General features: G+C 51.9%; 9 protein-coding genes across 9 annotated transcripts; 7 read left to right on the forward strand and 2 right to left on the reverse strand.

Moving 5' to 3' along the window:
* Window positions 1–852: 852 nt before the first annotated feature.
* On the forward strand, window positions 853–1,276 carry LAESUDRAFT_698483 (DUF1748-domain-containing protein; the record flags this gene model as incomplete). The annotated part of the gene is made up of 2 exons (XM_040906347.1): window positions 853–941; window positions 1,010–1,276. The coding sequence occupies 2 exons, from the start codon at window positions 853–855 to the stop codon at window positions 1,146–1,148; spliced, it is 228 nt and encodes a 75-aa protein (XP_040765487.1). The 3' UTR covers window positions 1,149–1,276.
* Window positions 1,277–3,200: 1,924 nt separating this feature from the next.
* LAESUDRAFT_104569 (uncharacterized protein) lies at window positions 3,201–3,986 on the forward strand. Its single transcript, XM_040901173.1, has 4 exons — window positions 3,201–3,253; window positions 3,339–3,603; window positions 3,672–3,828; window positions 3,893–3,986. Exons 2-4 carry the CDS (start codon window positions 3,476–3,478, stop codon window positions 3,908–3,910), a joined length of 303 nt encoding a protein of 100 aa, XP_040765488.1. The 5' UTR covers window positions 3,201–3,253; window positions 3,339–3,475; the 3' UTR covers window positions 3,911–3,986.
* A 1,871-nt stretch (window positions 3,987–5,857) lies between these two features.
* On the forward strand, window positions 5,858–6,327 carry LAESUDRAFT_724743 (uncharacterized protein). Its single transcript, XM_040908683.1, has 4 exons — window positions 5,858–5,890; window positions 6,002–6,065; window positions 6,116–6,216; window positions 6,280–6,327. The coding sequence occupies exons 1-4, from the start codon at window positions 5,870–5,872 to the stop codon at window positions 6,313–6,315; spliced, it is 222 nt and encodes a 73-aa protein (XP_040765489.1). The 5' UTR covers window positions 5,858–5,869; the 3' UTR covers window positions 6,316–6,327.
* A 504-nt stretch (window positions 6,328–6,831) lies between these two features.
* On the forward strand, window positions 6,832–7,608 carry LAESUDRAFT_724746 (uncharacterized protein). The gene is made up of 2 exons (XM_040908684.1): window positions 6,832–7,494; window positions 7,552–7,608. The coding sequence occupies exon 1, from the start codon at window positions 7,133–7,135 to the stop codon at window positions 7,352–7,354; it is 222 nt and encodes a 73-aa protein (XP_040765490.1). The 5' UTR covers window positions 6,832–7,132; the 3' UTR covers window positions 7,355–7,494; window positions 7,552–7,608.
* Window positions 7,609–8,061: 453 nt separating this feature from the next.
* LAESUDRAFT_724747 (TMS membrane protein/tumor differentially expressed protein) lies at window positions 8,062–10,298 on the forward strand. The gene is made up of 9 exons (XM_040908685.1): window positions 8,062–8,224; window positions 8,282–8,343; window positions 8,405–8,536; window positions 8,605–8,708; window positions 8,763–9,515; window positions 9,570–9,669; window positions 9,728–9,792; window positions 9,850–9,996; window positions 10,060–10,298. Exons 1-9 carry the CDS (start codon window positions 8,128–8,130, stop codon window positions 10,073–10,075), a joined length of 1,476 nt encoding a protein of 491 aa, XP_040765491.1. The 5' UTR covers window positions 8,062–8,127; the 3' UTR covers window positions 10,076–10,298.
* Window positions 10,299–10,964: 666 nt separating this feature from the next.
* On the reverse strand, window positions 10,965–12,326 carry LAESUDRAFT_650485 (P-loop containing nucleoside triphosphate hydrolase protein; the record flags this gene model as incomplete). Its single annotated transcript, XM_040904251.1, has 7 exons — window positions 10,965–11,018; window positions 11,085–11,285; window positions 11,341–11,411; window positions 11,473–11,578; window positions 11,630–11,725; window positions 11,783–11,911; window positions 11,967–12,326. 7 exons carry the CDS (start codon window positions 12,324–12,326, stop codon window positions 10,965–10,967), a joined length of 1,017 nt encoding a protein of 338 aa, XP_040765492.1.
* A 68-nt stretch (window positions 12,327–12,394) lies between these two features.
* Window positions 12,395–13,219, forward strand: LAESUDRAFT_811990 (uncharacterized protein). Its single transcript, XM_040914363.1, has 3 exons — window positions 12,395–12,669; window positions 12,725–12,793; window positions 12,847–13,219. Exons 1-3 carry the CDS (start codon window positions 12,469–12,471, stop codon window positions 13,060–13,062), a joined length of 486 nt encoding a protein of 161 aa, XP_040765493.1. The 5' UTR covers window positions 12,395–12,468; the 3' UTR covers window positions 13,063–13,219.
* A 78-nt stretch (window positions 13,220–13,297) lies between these two features.
* On the forward strand, window positions 13,298–14,018 carry LAESUDRAFT_811991 (sterol-binding-like protein; the record flags this gene model as incomplete). Its single annotated transcript, XM_040914364.1, has 5 exons — window positions 13,298–13,434; window positions 13,489–13,566; window positions 13,624–13,791; window positions 13,849–13,935; window positions 13,992–14,018. The coding sequence occupies exons 1-5, from the start codon at window positions 13,405–13,407 to the stop codon at window positions 14,016–14,018; spliced, it is 390 nt and encodes a 129-aa protein (XP_040765494.1). The 5' UTR covers window positions 13,298–13,404.
* A 175-nt stretch (window positions 14,019–14,193) lies between these two features.
* LAESUDRAFT_651059 (uncharacterized protein) lies at window positions 14,194–17,246 on the reverse strand (the record flags this gene model as incomplete). The annotated part of the gene is made up of 6 exons (XM_040904281.1): window positions 14,194–14,286; window positions 14,338–14,466; window positions 14,530–14,729; window positions 14,785–16,319; window positions 16,376–16,874; window positions 16,931–17,246. 6 exons carry the CDS (start codon window positions 17,244–17,246, stop codon window positions 14,194–14,196), a joined length of 2,772 nt encoding a protein of 923 aa, XP_040765495.1.
* Between the last annotated feature and the right edge of the window lie 412 nt (window positions 17,247–17,658).

Below are 17,658 nucleotides of genomic sequence, written 5' to 3' on the forward strand. Positions count from 1 at the left end.
TATCGCCCACAGCTCGTCGCTGTAGGCTCTCAGCCAGGAGACCCTCAAGGGGATTCCTTATTTTGGTTGTCTATCTTTGTCATTGGCGTGCCGTGACAGCAGCACAAGAGATGCTGAAGGGCAAAACAGATGTTGTTTGTGCCATATTGACAGTCAGACAGGAAATATATTGGCATTCTGAATGCCTCTGCTATTCTGGATGACAGCATGAGAAAATAGATTGAACAAAGCACTCAGATTTCTCGAGTGAGCATCAAGGTAATGTGCACTTAGAATGCAGTGCTACGGAAACTCATTACAAAAATGGCAATATTGGGTGTCTCGTGATTGCCCTATTGGGGTGGTTGTCAGCCACAGCACCGATGTTTACTTTTGTTTTCTCCCAGCTGCTGTAGGGAGTTGGAGGGGAAATAAGAGTTAGGAGTTCGAAATTAGTGATCGCATCATGATCGAGCACATGGCCGATCGGTCTAGGATGTGGCACCGTGTACCCTCCCTAGGACGGGGCCCCCCAAACTCCCGAAAGCGAGATGGGAAGGAGCCTGCGATTACTGAAGCTTTGATTAAGGGCTGTCTGATAGCCCAAGAGTGTGCATTTTCTTGCTCTTCCGCCGAGGCGGTGCCACGGACGGTGATCGCAATGGCCCCGGGAACGCCCCTCGCCAAGGCTGCCACGACCACGTGCTCACCCGCCCGCCGTGCCGTCCCTATTCGTGTCGCCCGACCGCGTATAATTCTCCTCACGATTTGTGGCCCACCCTCGCGTCGACTATCGCGGCGTCGAGTTAGTTCTGGCTCACCTCACACATACACTCTCTGCGCTATATTCAGCACCAAACACCAGTTCGCATGATGGTGTTCGGAAGAGTCATCCACTATGCTGTCGACGCGGTCCTTCTTTCAACTGTCGTCGCGGGGGTACGTCGATCCATCGGTATCACGTATGTGTGTTCATCTTGCCTGCCTTTACTGTCAGCTAAGTCCGCATACACGCGGTACGTGCATTCAGGCCAACTACGGACATGATCGAGGACCAAACCATCCGTAACGCCGCGGAGCGCTACCTTGGCATTGGAGAGACGGTATTCGACCTTATCCAAGGCTCCGCTGTCAATAGCAAGTATTTCAAGCGCGACCCGCGGCCTTAGGCTTCCTCTCTACTCATGTCACATTTCTCAGAGGGGCACAGAAGGAAGGATCAGTCGGGATTGTTGTGAGAGGAGGGTCATGGAGGAGAAGACGACTGGCGCGTCAGTTGTAATCTATCACTATTCGGATTTCGAGCTTGTGCGTTGTATCTCTACGCTCACCTCACCTCTTGCCCTTCACCGAAAGTTCGTCAGCATGCATACCCTGTGGAGGCAGCATGCACATGCACAGAGCTTGCTGGAGGTAAGGATCGCTGTTTTGTGCCTCTGTGGTTTCCAACGAATGGGTTAATAGCAGATGCTCACAACGCACGCTGAGCGAGGTTGCAGAGATTGTATTGCAAGGACGTGTACTTTTCGAGGTGATGACCGACGGCGTACTTGGTGGGGAAGCGAATCAGTATGAAGGCTTTGCATCGCGAGAATGTGCACGGGGGATGTAATTGGAATACAGCATGTATGCATGAGTATATAGCGTCTCTGTTGAAGAGTTGCAACGCAAGGTACTGAGCTGGGAATCCGTCGTGAGCAGAGACTAGATCCGATCGTATCCTCCTCAACATCCGAGCCGCAGCGCGGTCCACACGCGGAGAGCAGTCCCAAACGCCCTCCTTCATCCGGTCGCAGCGTGGGCTCCAGACACGAGCAGACTTCGTGAACGTGTCATTCGAATTGATCATCCTCAGCAGCACCGAACAAGCCCAGGAGACCGATCGCCTCATCTGCAAGACTCTATGGAACATGATGAAGGTGTTGCCGAGCCGCGTAGTAGGGCGGACAATGTTGCTATCGTTGGCGATGCTCATCAGAAAGTGAACGGGGAAGAGAGGATGGACGAAGTCGAGGAAAAGATGATGTCGGATGGGGAGGACGACATGTGAGGGGAGAGAATGGGGCCTCCTCCAAGCCGAGCTGTCACATTCACGGTGATTGTTTGTTTGCTTGCTATCTGTAAGTGATAGTACATCATGCATCAAGCTTCGTGCATTCAGTCTCACCGGGTTGCATGCACAGATTTTTCTTGCACAGCTTTTTCTGCATTCTTTTTCAATGCTCCGCACGGTATGGCTGTTGGCATTGAAGCGTCGTCACAGGGTTTCGTAGCCAACCTCAGCGGATACATGTCAAACTATAGGAAAGCGCGGATGTCCAGTCATAGGGTTGAGATGTCCCGACGGTCATGACGACGGCAGGCTGGCTACAACTCGACAACTGGCATAGCCTGCAGGAAAAGTCCCTTGACAGTTAGGGATAGAGTATAAGCGAGAGTATTGTACCAGGCCATGTCCCGAGCCCGGGTGTTGAGAGGCGCACCGGAGGATAACGCACTACGGCTGAGCATTTTGAACACGTACTGCGTAGAGATGATGGCACAGATTCTAACTGGCTCGTCTCAGATTATAGACAGAATAACAATGTTTGAGAACCTTTGCTAAGGCTTGTTGTAGAAAGTGTTCTTAGAGAGGAGTAAGTAAGACACTTGCTCAGAAGTGACTCACCGAGACACTCGCCGCTCGACGCTCAGACGTAAGGTGTTCTTGAAGTGCGGTATGATGTTTTGCGTCTGCATGGGTTCAACATGTCAAAAGAGAGTCACCGATCAAGCTTGCCTTGCACTATGCGAACGCGGGAATGGCTCTTGAGGCTCGCATTGGGAATTAGACTCACAGATCATGCACATAAGTGATTTCAGATCTTTCCCTCCGTGGAGAGCCCTAGCTCTTGTGGTGACCACTGAGCGAAGTGTACATTTCTCTCACCTGTCGCTGAAGCGCCCAGCCTGGAATTACTCACAGCTGATATATTATCTCCAAGCGAGAACTCGAGCGGCGAACAATTCAACTCGTGCTCGGTGGTTGAAGCTAAAGCTTTGAAGTCCAAGCGCCTGTGTGTGATTGGTCGGACGAGCGCGTGGCAGAATGGCGGGCCGCTACCACGCCACAGGCGCATCTCAGTCACCTTCAAGTTCGCTCACTCTGGCAGCAGGCTGGTGCAATGCGGAAGGGGAGTTTGAACGACACTCGGTTTTGGGTAGTCTGTCCTGTAGCGAAGAAACAGTAGTCAATGCACGCCATCCTCTCATCGTATCAGTCATTCTTGCACTGGTGAACTCCGTCTGTCATGCATCCTTTGTCCACGATTCATTTGGTACAGAACACTCAATAATTGAACCACTGACGTTATCTCCAGGATGAAATCGTCAATCACTTATTCCACAGTCTCTGGCCTTCTCCGGCATTTCTCGTGCGAGCACCCATGGAAGTTCACCGAGAGCAGAGCATTCTGACGGTGGCTGTGTGACCGGACATTCAAGACATAACGGGAAGATGCGAGGGTTCATCGAGATGAGCTTCCTACGCAGTTCGCCTGTGGCACTGATCTCCATCGAGATATTGAAAGCGACCGCTGAAATGCGGAGGAACCAACATCACAAAGGTATCAGGAGCGCGATCAAGTGAGGTGAGATCTATGACGACTAGCAGCGCAAGAAATCTCACCGGATAGTCATGCGCTGGTGATCAGGAACCGTCTCCTTGACGATGTATTTCGGTCGCATTGCCATATGGGCATTGATGGTCGAGTTCCGAGCCCAGCTTTCGACTTCGCCATCGACATGGGTCGTACTGCCCAACTGAGGTGCGATATGGCGTGTCATCCAGGCGACACACTGGCATTGAGAGTAGGATACGAGCACAGTTCATCTCACGAGAAAGCTGATGAGCTGTCCACTCGCCTTCACGCAGACGCGTCGGGGAACATGACGTCGAGGCAGTCCATGAGGTGATTGGCGATAGGGAAGAAATCCTGTTGTGATAGCAGATAGCTAGAATTCAGCGCCTTACTTGGACGAACGTACACGATACGATGGAATTACGAGAAAAAATATGGCTACTCGAGAAGATCGGGCTGGCCGGCGACCAAATGAAATTTCAGTGACAGGTCAGCATCAAAATAGACTTGGGCGACTGAGCATTGACAGACGCATTGGATTACAAAGCAACAGCAACGGTATGTTTTGACCAGTGGATGACATGTAATGCATGGAGTGAGGTGGGAGGAGACGACAATACAGACTCTACTGACTCATCTGAGACTATGGTAGGATGGCATTGTTTGGGAGTCTTTGCCTAGCCTGATTGATTGGTCGCGGAAAGACTTATGGATATGTTTAGAAGGGAGTGGGTCGAACACCTGCTGAACTCGGGGCCGAGCCTGAGTCCGCTGCTCAACGCAATGTAACATTTTGCTGAGGTGAAGTACCGACGTTTGGCACCAGCACGGGTCAACGTGCCGGGAAAACCCCCCATCAAGCAAGTTGCATTGCACTATGTGAACCTGGAAATGGTTCTTGAAGCCCGCATTGGGAATACGAGTTCGTCTCTAAGACTCACCGGGTCATATACATGGCTGATTTCAAATCCCCCCTCTGAGGAGGACCCTAGCTCTTGCAGTGGTCGCTCTGAGCGAACCTCGAAAGTGTAAGTTTCTCTCACCTGTCGTTGCAGTGCACAACCTGGAATGAACTCAACTTTTAATTAGTACGTTCACGCGCCTGTGTGTGATTGGTCGGACGCCTGCATGGCAGAACGATCGGGGCATGCCCGCACCATTCACCACGCCACGAGCATGTCTTCTTTGGCCATTCAAATATTCAAATGCAGCGCTGCAGATCTAACTTGAAGGTACGAAACTCAATTCATGGTTTTGGCCCAGTCTCTCCTGTGGCGAAGCAACGGTAGTCAAGGCACGCTGTCCTCTCATGGTGTCAGTCGCTCCGATTGCATTGGTGAACTACATCTCGTCTTTCTTCGTCCACGATTCACTTGGAGTCACGAACAGAACACTCAATAATTGAACCACCGGCGTTATCAAACCGTCAGTCAATCATTCCGCAGTTGCTGACCTATCCTCCTGCGATCACCCATCACTAGACTGCGAGCGGAACCTGACCATGGGGCATATTCTACCGTATCCCGTTTTTGCGGGTCCCTTGTACGCGTGCTGACGGTTTATCGCTTACTCAGCTGATAACTGCCAGGAGATTCCTCTGATCCTTTCCGCGATGGCAGTTCATTTATGAGGTTGCAGTTGTCATACAGCAACGGATCAAATTGAACACAGCTCCTTCTCATGATCTCATCTCATATGAGCCGAGCGGCCTTTTCGTTCCGATGTGCAAATCTCTCTCAGTTGCCTTCTATGCTTACGGGCATGATGGAGTCACCCGTTGTGAACCACCTTTTGTTTTGCAGACCCCATCATAGATGAGTTGGCTCACAGCATATGTCAATGTGCGGGTGATGTAACATTATCTCGTGATGGGGTATGGCGTTATAAACAGGCTGACTGTCCATCACCTTAATTCAACCTACGTTCTCTCTACTCAGGCATGTCGATCGCCGCATCTGAAGCAATCACCGTATTGGACGAAGCGTGCGTCTCTTCAGATAGTTGAAACTTTACTGCATTGAACGATGTATCATCAGCGTTACAGAAAACTGCGCTCTTATTGCGGGCGCAGGCCAGTCGGGCATGTTTTGCTTATCACTGGCTAACCATTGACGACTTTTGTTCACACAGCGCTCATATTCTTCGACCATGTCATAACATTCGGTCAAGAGGTCCAGCTGTTGTGGGGAGAGCGATCATTCTCTGCATGGTTGTTCTTTGTCAATCGGATGCTTGCATTGAGCTATGCGATCGTTTCTGTCTGGTCTCTCATGAACTTAGATACAGTAACGGTACGTGAATGAATATTGTCTCGCTTGGATACACCTTCGACTTACAAATATTGTAGAGGCGAGTTGTTCCCTGTTGTCACAATTATTTGTGCCTAATTGCTCTTATGTTGTAGTTGTATGGCAAACTTCGTGACGAGCAATCTGCTTATCATACTCAATGGAATAATCTCAGATGGTAGGTTGGCCTGCTGCGTGACACATCATCATAGCTCAAGCATAGTGCAGTGGTCACAATATTGCGAATATATGCCGTCACAGGCGGCGACCGACGGCCTGTTATGTTCCTCACACTACTTGCCGTCTTCAACGTGGTTTCAAACGTCTACGTCAGTACGCTTCCTCTTGATTGGGACATATAATTGATTGGCTTATGTTGAATGCATGAGAAGAGTTCATTCCAGTATCATATTATCTGTTCATGTTGAATAGGACAGCCATATGCATCCAGTACAACAGTTCAAGTTCAGCACAAGATATCGCTGCAAAGTATGTAAGCCGGTATCTTCAGTAAATTCGTACTTGCTTATCTGTCATGCAATAGATGTGAGTCCGAATCCAAGGATGCTTTCCTCCACACTCCTTTGACAATTGCACCACAGTGTACATAGTCACTGCGATCTGTGCTACAATTGCCGCCGTCGTGGCGCTCGCAATTCTCTGGCGCAAGCTATATGTTGATCATAGGCCAGCCACCGCTGGCATCCTTTCTACGAAGAATCCATCGCTTGCGGCACTGCTACTCAGAGACGGTACGGCTGTCGGACAATGACTATGGGTCTCTGAGCTCGAATAACGTTTGAATCCACTATTTCATAGGCACAATTCAGTTGACGTGAGAAATGGAGTCCGACTCAATTTTGCAACGTCTGAAGCATATTATTCAGAGCTTTACTACTGCTGAACTTACTTGTAACTGTATCGACCTTCCTGGACGTCGTAAGTGCATGCTCGTTCCAACCCCCCATATCTTCTTACAGGTCCTAACCATTCTGTCGTACATGTCTATGCACATGATAGAATACTAAAAATGTTATCAGTTGTTTGGAATATTCGTGAATCAGTTCTCTTCCATTTTTCCTACCAATGACGCGCTGACGATCTTACAGACTCTCTCCCATCCTCATTTCCCGTGTTCTCCTCAATGTCCGGGCCGCAGCGCGGTCCACACGCGGGGAGCAGTCCCAAACGCCCTCCTTTGTCCGGTCGGAACGTGGGCTCCATACGCAAGCGGACGTCGACAACATGTCGTTTGAATTGAACATCCTTAGCAGCATCGGTCAAGCCCAGGAGACCGATCGCGTTCACCCGCAAGACTCTATAGAAAATGATCAAGGTGTTGCCGATCCGCGCAGTATGGTGGGCGATGTTTCTACTGCCGGCGATCCTCAGCAGGATGTGAACAAAGAAGGGGGTTTGGACAAAGTCGAGCAAGAGATGCTGTTGGACGAGGAGGATGACGTATGAAGGGAGAGATCCTAATGGGCCTCCAAGTCGAGCTGTCAGAATCACGGTGATTGCGTTTCCATTTGCTAGCTGTAAGTCGCACATCGCTTTTCACACGCTCCGTCTCATCCGGCTGCATTCGCAGATTTTCTCCGCACAGCCTCGGTAGATGCGCGTCATGCTATAGATCTTGTTTGATATGTAACATCCATACTCACTAAATGTACCTGCAATTGAGGTTTACACGTCTGCTATGGAATGCTCCTTGCCCTCCCCTATTCTGGCGACCAGCGCGTCAGTTGTAAGATATCACTATTCGGATTTCGGGGTTGTGCGTTGTATCTCTAGACTTACCTCACATCTTGCACTTCACCGAAAGTTCGCCAGCATGCATACCCTGTGGAGGCAGCATGCACATGCACAGAGCTTGCTGAAGGTAAGGATCGCTGTTTTGTGCCTCTGTGGTTTCCAACGAATGGGTGGATAGCAGATGTTCACAACGCACGTTGAGCAAGGTTGCAGAGATTGTATTGCAAGGATGTGTATTTTTCGAGGTGATGACCGACGGCGTAACTTGGTGGGGAAGCGAGTCAGTATCAGTTGAAGAGTTGCAATGCAAGGTACTGAGCTGGGAATCCGTTGTGGGCAGAGACCAGATGCGATCTGTTTACCATAAATATATCATTGCGATGGTTACGTAACAGCCAATGACTGCCGCACTGGTTGCTCGCAGTCCAGTCTGCAACGTCCTCCATCCTACCATCATTCTTGTAACATATCGTGCACCATCCGCGATGGGCATTCTGTTCTCTATCCCCTTAGCAGGCGTTTTTGGGACGGTAGCGTCCTCATGCATAGCAGGCCTAGCGTTCTGCTTCACCTCGACCGCCGGTGAGTACTATTTCAAGCCACTGCGGCGCAACGCCTGATGAGAGCGGTGTTATGCAGCGTCGATGTTCTTCAAGTCTTGTAATTGTAACTCATCTATTGCGACCCGTGTTGGCTTCGCCGTACGTACCCTCCGCCGTGCCCATGAAGGTCTGCGGTGCTAAATCGTGGAAACGTGTCCAGATCATATTCTGTCTGGACTCGATGCTTGCATGGCTTATGAAGACGCCTTTAGCGATACAGACAATTGAAAAGTGGAGTCATGGGTATTTAGAGATGGATTGCGAGGGAGGGAAGTGTTATGGTGTTCTTGCAGTGCGTATGCTGCCCGTTCTGCTCTTGCTGTGCACGATTTAATTAACCATTCACGATCTGTTGCCCAGGTGCATAGAATATGCTTTGCCCTTTCGCTCTTCCATTTCATCCTCGGCGCCCTCCTCATAGGTGTTAAGGACACTAAAGACAAGCGTGCCTCGATTCAGAACGGGTAAGTGTGACTGTGGTCAATGAAATCGTGAAGAACGACTCAACCTTTTCACAGTTGGTGGGGACCCAAAGTGTTGCTCTGGCTCATCCTCCTGGTTGTCTCCTTCTTTATTCCGAACCCTTTCTTCATGTTCTGGGGCAACTACATCTCCATGGTCGGCGCCACCGTCTTCATCCTCCTCGGGCTAGTCCTCCTCGTCGACTTTGCACATTCCTGGTCCGAGACCTGCCTCGAGAACTGGGAGAACTCCAACTCAAATCTCTGGCAGTGGATCCTTATCGGCTCGACCGCGGGCATGTACGCTGCAGCGATCGCAGTGACGGGCGTGCTCTACGCATTCTTTGCCGACAGCGGGTGCACGCTGAACCGCTTCTTCATCTCGACCAACCTCGCACTGTGTGTACTCACCACGCTCATGTGCATCCATCCGAAGGTACAGGAGCATAATCCGCGCTCGGGCCTCGCTCAGGCGAGCATGGTCGCTGTGTATTGCACGTACCTCGTCATGTCTGCAGTGGGCAACCACGAGCATGCGACGTGCAACCCGCTGCGCCGCGGCGGGCTTGGGGCGGGTACGCGCAACACAACTGTCGTGTTGGGTGCGTTGTTCACGTTCCTGGCGATCGCGTATTCGACCAGCCGTGCGGCGACGCAGAGCCGGGCTTTGGTCGGGAATGGCAAGAAGGGCGGTGCGGTGCAGTTGCCGATTGATGATGATGGGCATGCCGAGATGGGTGTGGTCAACACGCAGCCGAACCGTACGGAGACGCCAAGGTATCAAGCTCTGCTTGCTGCGGTCGAAGCCGGGTGAGTAATCTGCATTGAATGTTTCGTTATGAGCCGTCTGACGTTTTACTGCAGAGCCATCCCTGCCTCTGCGCTTGATGAGGAGGAAGATGAGGACGAGGACGAGATTGTTGGAGAGACGCGTGATGACGAACGGACCGGGACACGGTACAACGTATGCCTTATCTTTCATCACACTCTAAGCGATTTGAGACCTGACCTGCGGCTCTTAGTACTCTTGGTTCCATCTCATCTTCGCCATCGGCGCTATGTACGTCGCAATGTTGCTCACGGATTGGTGCGCTATCTCTGCCCTTCTTTCGAGATGCGCCGTGCTGATGATACTAAACCATAGGAACGTCGTGAAGGAGAATCACAACGGCGACGATGATGTGTATATCGGCCGCTCTGAAGTTGCGATGTGGATGCGGATCGTGTCGAGCTGGTTCTGCATGCTCCTGTATATGTGGAGCTTGATCGCGCCGGTGCTCATGCCTGATAGGTGCGTGCTCTACGGTTATCAATCTTGGTCTGCGAAGGTTGACGAAGGACGTCTTCTTTATAGGTTTGAGGACCTGTGACAAGTGTCTGAATGCTATTCTCGGACTATGTGTTTGCGATGTAATGAGTTTGTTATTTGTATTATTGCCTACCATTGGAGCCCTATATCTGTATGCTCTCTTGAGATACAGTGAAGTTCGTGCGAATCCAGTATTACTGCTCCTGATCTTCGAGCTGGCTACGGATGTTGCAGATAGAAAGCCGTAGAAAACGTCCGTCATATACTGATTGAGGGATCGACGCAGATGGCGCACGGTAGAGTGAACAATTTCTGCAAACCAATCCGCTGCGGAACGCAACGTTTGTTTGATTCCATGGCTGCGGTAGCTCAATCAAATGCAGAAACGGCGATGACCCTGTGAAATGCAGAAGAGTACGCTGAAAATATGGAACCAGATCTGATATGCAGCATGGGGAGTGAATGAGTTAGAAAGTTGTAGAGAGAAGGACAGAGAGCGGTAGAATGGCAGCTGTATGCGGCGTCTAAAGCTAACCCGACTCGTTATATTTCGTGTTTCTCGCTGCCTACCGAAAAAACAACTCCGCGTTCTGCTCTTGTATATTCGGAGCCGAATGAGCTGCTAGCAGGATCAGTGACGTGTTCATTCCCTATATACGTGTACTGTAGGTTCTCTGTCTCCTCTGGTGCTTCCGCATTGCTGTAACACTCGCATCGTAACATAATCGAAGGATCGCGTCTTGGCTCGAGGAGACCATTTTTGGGCATCAGTGGACATGGTTCACGAGCCGGCGAGGTGGTGTAGGCGAAGTTATGGATGATTCTTCATACAAGATAAGTCCACCTTATACTCATCCTACGCAGACTGATACACGAGTGAGACGGTGCATGATTGACGCACGCTGATCATCTGGGTGCTGCAGTTCAGGACTTGGCACAACGCAATTGAACTACTCTGTCAGCATGCCTTGGCGAAGATTGAACGAGCACCAGGTCCTGGAGGCCTGTCCATGTATCAAAAAGCTGTCAGATGGTCTGTCATCACATGTGAACGTCTCTGGCCAGCATACCGTGTGTCTCGAACGGAAGACCTCCGCGACGTGCCTTATAGTCGAACCATCAGCCTCCTCGCCGACATCGTCCGTCTGAGAAATCCACAGCGTTGTATCTGTCAGAAAGGTAAAGGAAGGTCCCAGGGCGGGCTTCCTGTCTGTGGACATGAACGCAGAGTCGGGGTTTCGAGGTAGGCACTTGGTGGATGTGTTGATGACCTGGGTTGCGGAAAGGTTCATGGGAATGGCAGAATGGGGGATAGGGCGGGCGTACCAGTATGAGGAGAGAGAATGATTCCGCGAGGCTGCGGAGCTGGCGCATGAAGGTGGTCATGATGGCGTGGCCTATGGTAGGGATACAATGTCTAGTTCATTGAGCGCAGTCCGGAATAGGGTACGATCACACCTTGTGAAGACACAGCACTCAACAGCGGTCCGATGAGAGGAGTAATCGCATCTATCACCACTATGCGGGTCATTGGATGCGGTTTTGGATCAGACTGGATGCGGAGCTTAGAGATCAAGTATGCTGTTCTATGTGAAAATAAATGGGATGCACTTACACTTAGAGAAAGACGTAAGCTCTCCAGCACTTCGTGTGCAGCCTCGATGTCAAATGCAAGAGCGATCTGCAGCCTATCCATGACTGTTGCCTTCGCCTGCTCGTGATGATCTGTTATACGGGGACAGCTAAAAGAATGGATAGGTGCACTAACATCACCTCTATATGACTCTAGCAAGTCAGATATCCTATCAATAGCCAGGTCACCTGTAGTATCGATCCAGAGGGCGGCAGCATCATATACGCTGGAGAGGTGGCGCAGAACAACTTGCAGCGCAAATGCCTGATATTTGCCCTAAGTCATTTCCGTTTTACTCAGAATATAATTATATACACACCGTTTTTCCAGAGCCCCGATCTCCAGAAACCTCGATGACCCGAGGTGGGTTGAGGCCACCGAGCAACTTGTCTAGCGCTGTGACCCCAGTGGTGATTTCGCCGTGAAAGTCCTCTTCCTGCCGTCTTCTCAAGGCTTCAAGAAGCTCGTCTCCACGAATTCCTGGTACCGCAGCTTGCTCGGTCACTTTGGAAATCAGTTGGTTGAAGTCGTGGAGGCTGATGGTTTTCGTGGGCAGTTTCTTGAAGGTGTTCATGGGAGTGTCGGAAAAGAGCAAGTCGACGTCGGTACGGATTCCACATTTTTCCAGAGCATCAAGAAGCCCTTGGTTGGGTGGCGGAGTGAGGTGCTGCAGGCGCATGTAGCTAGATATCAGACCAAAGCGTACGCATCGCCAAACCAGACGCCACAGACGCGCGTCGTAGATCTCGATCTTGTGCCACAACCGCGAGTCTTGTCCTCCTTCATCATCAGACTTGCCACCAGATTAATCTCCAATAACAATGTCTGAGGTTCCTCAGACAGACGTTTCTCGGCCATCTGCCTTACCTACAGCCAGGCTTCTACAGCGCAATGCAGTGCCGCTTGTTGAACAGAACTCGAGCGATTACTTGGACGCCATAGAGGAAGAATGGAACAAGAAGGTGGACGTTGAGATTGAGACACTTGTAGATGGGATGGTGGACCTTGTTGGCTTGGCTTCTGTGAGCTCTTCCTAGCCTATTGCCACTTTGATAGAAGGAGTCGACGGGCGCATAGATTGGAGACAAGGATAAGTTCCGAATAGCGCAGGAATCCTATCAAGCGGAATGCCGTGCTGAGTCGATGGTACGTGAAAATACATTTGCGTAGGTCTGAGCTCACATACCGTGATATGGCAGATACGAGCAGCACATTCTCTGCTCTCCATCATTCACTCGATGAAGCTGCTGCTCCTGCTGTCCGACGAGTCTCAGATTGCGAACAGACGTGATGCTGAGATGCGGACCGTGCAAAGGGACAGAGAGGAGCTGCAAAAGCAAGTTTCGGTTATACTTGACGAGTTACTTCATCCTCCCAGCCAGCAGCAGGATGACGACGCCATGCACACGACATAGCCGGAAGAGCCGTCTTCCGACATTCTCCCTTTGCTGTCATATATCGAGGTACCCCATTGCTGCTGGCGACGACGGACTATTGCGTCCATATCCCGTATTTTGTTGTACATTAGGCATTCGTCGAATAGAATGAAACATATATTGCTTTTCTTTTTCCAATCACATGCCTCGGAAGCTTGATCCTGTCGGGCGCGTCAGTGCTCGGAGGAATCGCTTAATCCTCCCTCCCCAACTGTTTCTCTCCCCACCACCGTGCACTGGGCTTCTTCGGCAGCGGTCGTCCTTCCAGCAGCTCTTCCTTGAGCACGTCCTCTCACTCAGCCACTCGCAACATCCAGCACCATGTCTGACATCAAGGTTGAGGGATTCAAGGTACCCGCTCCTGCTCTCACACTTGAGTGTGCGGTGATCTTACAGCCTCAATAGTCCTCTGACGTCCTGGCGACGCTTGCGTCGGTATTCGACAATTATAACGACGAGGAGAAGAAGGCGCAAATCAAGAAGGTGCGTCCTCGCTCAGCCTATGTAGCGCAACGCTCACCAGAAGACGCCATCACGTAGACGAACGGCATCTTCGAGCTACGAGTGAAGAACACGGAGGGCAAGGAGGCTGTATGGACGATTGACATGAAGACGCTGGGGACTGTGTACAAGGGACCGGCGAAGTCCAAGGCCAACGTGACACTCATCATGTCGGATGAGACGTTCAAGCAGCTGGCCGAGGGCAAGGTAAGTACCACCCATGCTACGGTGCAAATATATTGGACTGATAGGCGGCATTTTCAGCTCGACGGACAGAAGGCATTCATGACCGGCAAGCTGAAGACGAAGGGCAACATGATGTTCGCCACAAAGCTCGACGGCGTGCTCAAGGTCAGCATCTCAGACCACTTCACAACTGCGACCGCTAATACGGCGTTGAACAACAGGCAGCCAAGACGAAGGCGAAACTGTAGACGTTGTACACCCGCTACACACATCCGCTTGTATTTATCCATTTTGACCCATCTTCCGCATACCAACAATCATGAGCTGGAGGTATATCATAGTATAACAGTATTCTGCTGTGGTTTACAGTGCCATGAATCCGAATCCGATGCTAAATGCTAGAGGTGAGTGCCGAGTCATCTATCAGAACATGCCTCCGAAGAGCCCGCGCTGTCGCCGAGGGGTGGGCTGTGCGTCTGGTCTCAGCGCCGCCAGGCTGTTTAGCTGTTTCATAACCTGCTCGGTAATTAGCATCGAATTGCACGGCGGTGTATTGTTATCACGTACCTCCTCCAGCTTGTCCTTGCGCTCCTGTAGGTCAAGGTGCTTCCTCACGATGGGGTTCTCGCGTGCGAACTCAACGATCTCCCGGCGGTCAAGGTCGTATAGAAGACGTGAGTCAATCTCGCGAGGGAACTACAAACGAGGCAGAAACACCACGTCAGCGAACGGACGGCGGTGTGATGAGAAACCAGATACCTGGTAGAAGAAATGGTCAAGCAGCTCAATGCTGATGAACATGGCCGAAGTGTACGCCAACTTGTCGGCAACAGCATTAAGGAAGATCTCGGGGCAGAAGACGTCGTTCTCGGGTCCCGCTTTGCACCGCTTGGACTTCAAAGCGGCCAACCGTAGCTTAAGAATGCCCAGTCTGTCGCTGCATAGCATGGCATGCCGCGCTAGAGAGTGTCAGACCGGATTAGCTGCGGCTAGTACTACGTTTCTTGAGCTCACCATCAAGAATCTGCGCTGGAGGGTAGCGGTACTCATCCTCGTTGAGGTCCACCTGCGAGCTTTGATCCACCACGCCACTCAACCTCTTCTGGGTCTTCTCGTTTTCCTGCTCCTCCAGACCCCTCACGTACGCAATCAGCCCGTTCAGTCGCCTGCCCCCGCCGACACGCTTCTTGATCTCCTTCAATTTGTTCTCGCACATCTCCGCCTCGCGATCAAATAACTCAACCGCCTGAACGCGCCCAGTCTCCCAATCGCGCTGATCAACCTCGACCTCGTACTTGTACGGCTTGATGCAGTTCTCGACCTGATCCGACGTGATACCGATCCGGTCGCGCAGGAGCGTGTGCGAGAACTGAGTTAGCCGCTCCGCCGCGCGGGGGTGGAACGTGAATGGCTCGCCAGCCGCGATCGAGTCAATCAGTGCGCGCAGCCCGTCCGCGACAAGCAGCGTCGCGTCGCGTCCTACACCGGACTTGGTGAGCAGCGATGCCGCGGCGTCGAGCTTGTACTTCCAGTAAGGCTCGACGCTCTCAGGCGTGACCTTCGGGTTTGCCGCAAGCGCAGAGAGCTCCGTCGTGCGCTTATCTGCCCAATAGAGCTGCTCGAGTACGTTGAGCACCTTCTCATCGAGCATTGCCTTGAGCCTCGCGCGGACGTGCGGCTTGCGGAACTGCACTGTGAACTCCTTGAAGCGCGCCTTGAGTTCGTCCATCGTCTCCGCGACGTACGACTCAGCGGTGATCCGTCGGTCATTGTACTGCACCTTGAACTGGTACTGCGCCTCCTCGAGCTCAAGCTGTACTGCGTTGGTGATGCCGTGCAATGATGACGCCATCGACGACTCGAGGACTTCCATGAGTCGGCGGCGGAGGGTGTCGGTGCCTACCATGAGAGTCGAGGAGGGGCCGAAGTAATCTCGGTGAGAGCCAAAGTATTCGTTCTCACTATTCCTCGCAACGAGGGCGGTGGAATCATCCTTCGACTTTTTCCCTGGCCCTTTGCATACTACCCCGACATAGCCGAGGTGCAGAGGATATCGGTTGCCAGAGAGGATCATCGCGCCTTGCTCCGCAGGCACCAGGTCCATCTTCGTGATCACGCCGATGGTACGCAAACCAAGCGGGTCGACCTTCCTACTTGCGCGAAGAGCAGGTGAGTTGGCAAGGTCGACGTCTGCAGCACATACGGCGAGAACGATATTTGGCTCGCGGATGTACTTCTCGCAAAGCGCCGCGATCTTCTCCTTCAGCGTTTCCGGCTGGTCCATGGAGGCAATCTGAATGTAGCCCGGGAGGTCGATCAGTGTGAGGTCCGGCACTCGGGGGCTGTATATTCGGAGATCGATGGGCTCGTTGGAGACGGCTTCGGCGTCAGGGACAGCAAGATTGAGGTCAGTGAGTGTGCGCTGTATGCTGGAGAAGTCGGTAATCCTTCCAAGGCCGAGTGCAGGGAATTCACCGTATTCCTGCGCGGAGTCCGGCGTGTGAATGAGGGTGAGTTCGATTGGTCTGCGTGTCACCATGTTGCTCCCTCTACGAGGTGTTCATGAGATGATCAGAACGCGCTACGACAGATAATGCACACGTACTTCGGCAAAAATTCATGGCCAACGATGGCTTCCAACACTGAGCTCTTCCCGGAACTCTGACTCCCGATTACGACTATGCTCGGCAACTTCAGCGCGTCGCTCTGATCGATGCTCAGCAGCATACTCCTGATCTCGATGAGCTTCCGCGTCAAGTGCATAAGGCCTGCATCCGGGGAGATACCATCGTCATTCGCCTGCGAATCCGATGCGGAAAGCGATACAGCTGCCACGGGAGTAGCCAATGCGGCTGCATGACGGTTATTGGGCTTCTTCGCATTGCCTCCGCCACCGCCGCTACCACCACCACCGCTACCACCACCACCATCACTCCCGTCGGAAGAGAACAAGTCTTTCAAGAACTGAGGTGCCTCGAACTCGGGCAACTTCACCTCGGACACCTTGGACGAGACTGCCTTCAAAGCATCGGAGGCGGAACCAAGAATGTCCGTAGCGGTATCTTGGACGGACGATATCCAGTCGGCGGACTGCTTCCTGAACTCTGAGAGTGGAGTCGAAGTCAACATTCCGGCCCAGCAGCTCACATTTCATGCTCACCCTCGAACTTGTAGTTGGCATAGGTAAGCCCGCCAGCGCCTACTGTTCCCGCCGCAATCGGTACACGGAACGCGCGCAGCAGAAACTTTGGGATCGCCGTGTAAGAGATGGCGCGGACATGCACATGGCGCAGGGCTGCTCGAGAGGCGGCATAGTTGGACCTGGATCGGAGATGATTGGATGTCAAGAAGGTGGAGAATTGCTTGTGGACTGGTCGCGAGGCATCAACGCGTCTTGTGGATGTATTCAGGCCATAGGCAATAGTTTTCTTGAGGGAAAGCGCAGAAGAGACACGACGGCGCAGTGCAGAATACATTCAGCTCCTGTCAGGGAATCACCCAGCTTGGTTTTGAAGTCGTAATAATCGTCAATAGAGTCCAAGTAGGGCTTGAACCATAGAAGGCAAGCAGAAAGGGAGCCGAAGGAGTCGAGTGCTGTTGACGGTGTGCAGGAACCAGCAGCTGGAGCTGGAGGAACGCGTTGCGCGACGGCACGCACATGCTGACTAAGCCCGACATTTCCTTCCGGAATGGTGGGCGCTTATGTGGCGGTTATGTATTCATGAACGCGCTCAAGTGACTGACCTGAAGTTGAGATGCCGCCAGTCTTCGCTACTTATTTGCATAGCACGAGCTTTGAAAATGAACCCGATGTGAGTGAGATTCACGATGCAATTTATCAATATCACGGAAAATTGTGCATGAATGTCGACTGATTTCTTATGTGCA

Source organism: Laetiporus sulphureus (genome assembly GCF_001632365.1).
Source record: "Laetiporus sulphureus 93-53 unplaced genomic scaffold LAESUscaffold_14, whole genome shotgun sequence".
NCBI classification, from domain to species: domain Eukaryota; kingdom Fungi; phylum Basidiomycota; class Agaricomycetes; order Polyporales; family Laetiporaceae; genus Laetiporus; species Laetiporus sulphureus.

Coding starts and splice junctions, on each gene's coding strand:
- LAESUDRAFT_104569 (XM_040901173.1), top strand. CDS start 3,476: ATGCGAGGGTTCATCGAGATGAGCTTCCTACGCAGTTCGCCTGTGGCA. Junction 3,604..3,671: donor GGTATCAGGAGCGCGATCAA/GTGAGGTGAGAT, acceptor GCTGGTGATCAG/GAACCGTCTCCTTGACGATG.
- LAESUDRAFT_724743 (XM_040908683.1), top strand. CDS start 5,870: ATGAACTTAGATACAGTAACG. Junction 6,066..6,115: donor CAATGGAATAATCTCAGATG/GTAGGTTGGCCT, acceptor AGCATAGTGCAG/TGGTCACAATATTGCGAATA. Junction 6,217..6,279: donor ACGTGGTTTCAAACGTCTAC/GTCAGTACGCTT, acceptor ATGCATGAGAAG/AGTTCATTCCAGTATCATAT.
- LAESUDRAFT_724746 (XM_040908684.1), top strand. CDS start 7,133: ATGTCGTTTGAATTGAACATCCTTAGCAGCATCGGTCAAGCCCAGGAG.
- LAESUDRAFT_724747 (XM_040908685.1), top strand. CDS start 8,128: ATGGGCATTCTGTTCTCTATCCCCTTAGCAGGCGTTTTTGGGACGGTA. Junction 9,516..9,569: donor CTTGCTGCGGTCGAAGCCGG/GTGAGTAATCTG, acceptor GTTTTACTGCAG/AGCCATCCCTGCCTCTGCGC. Junction 9,670..9,727: donor GGACCGGGACACGGTACAAC/GTATGCCTTATC, acceptor TGCGGCTCTTAG/TACTCTTGGTTCCATCTCAT.
- LAESUDRAFT_811990 (XM_040914363.1), top strand. CDS start 12,469: ATGTCTGAGGTTCCTCAGACAGACGTTTCTCGGCCATCTGCCTTACCT. Junction 12,670..12,724: donor ACCTTGTTGGCTTGGCTTCT/GTGAGCTCTTCC, acceptor ACGGGCGCATAG/ATTGGAGACAAGGATAAGTT. Junction 12,794..12,846: donor AATGCCGTGCTGAGTCGATG/GTACGTGAAAAT, acceptor GTGATATGGCAG/ATACGAGCAGCACATTCTCT.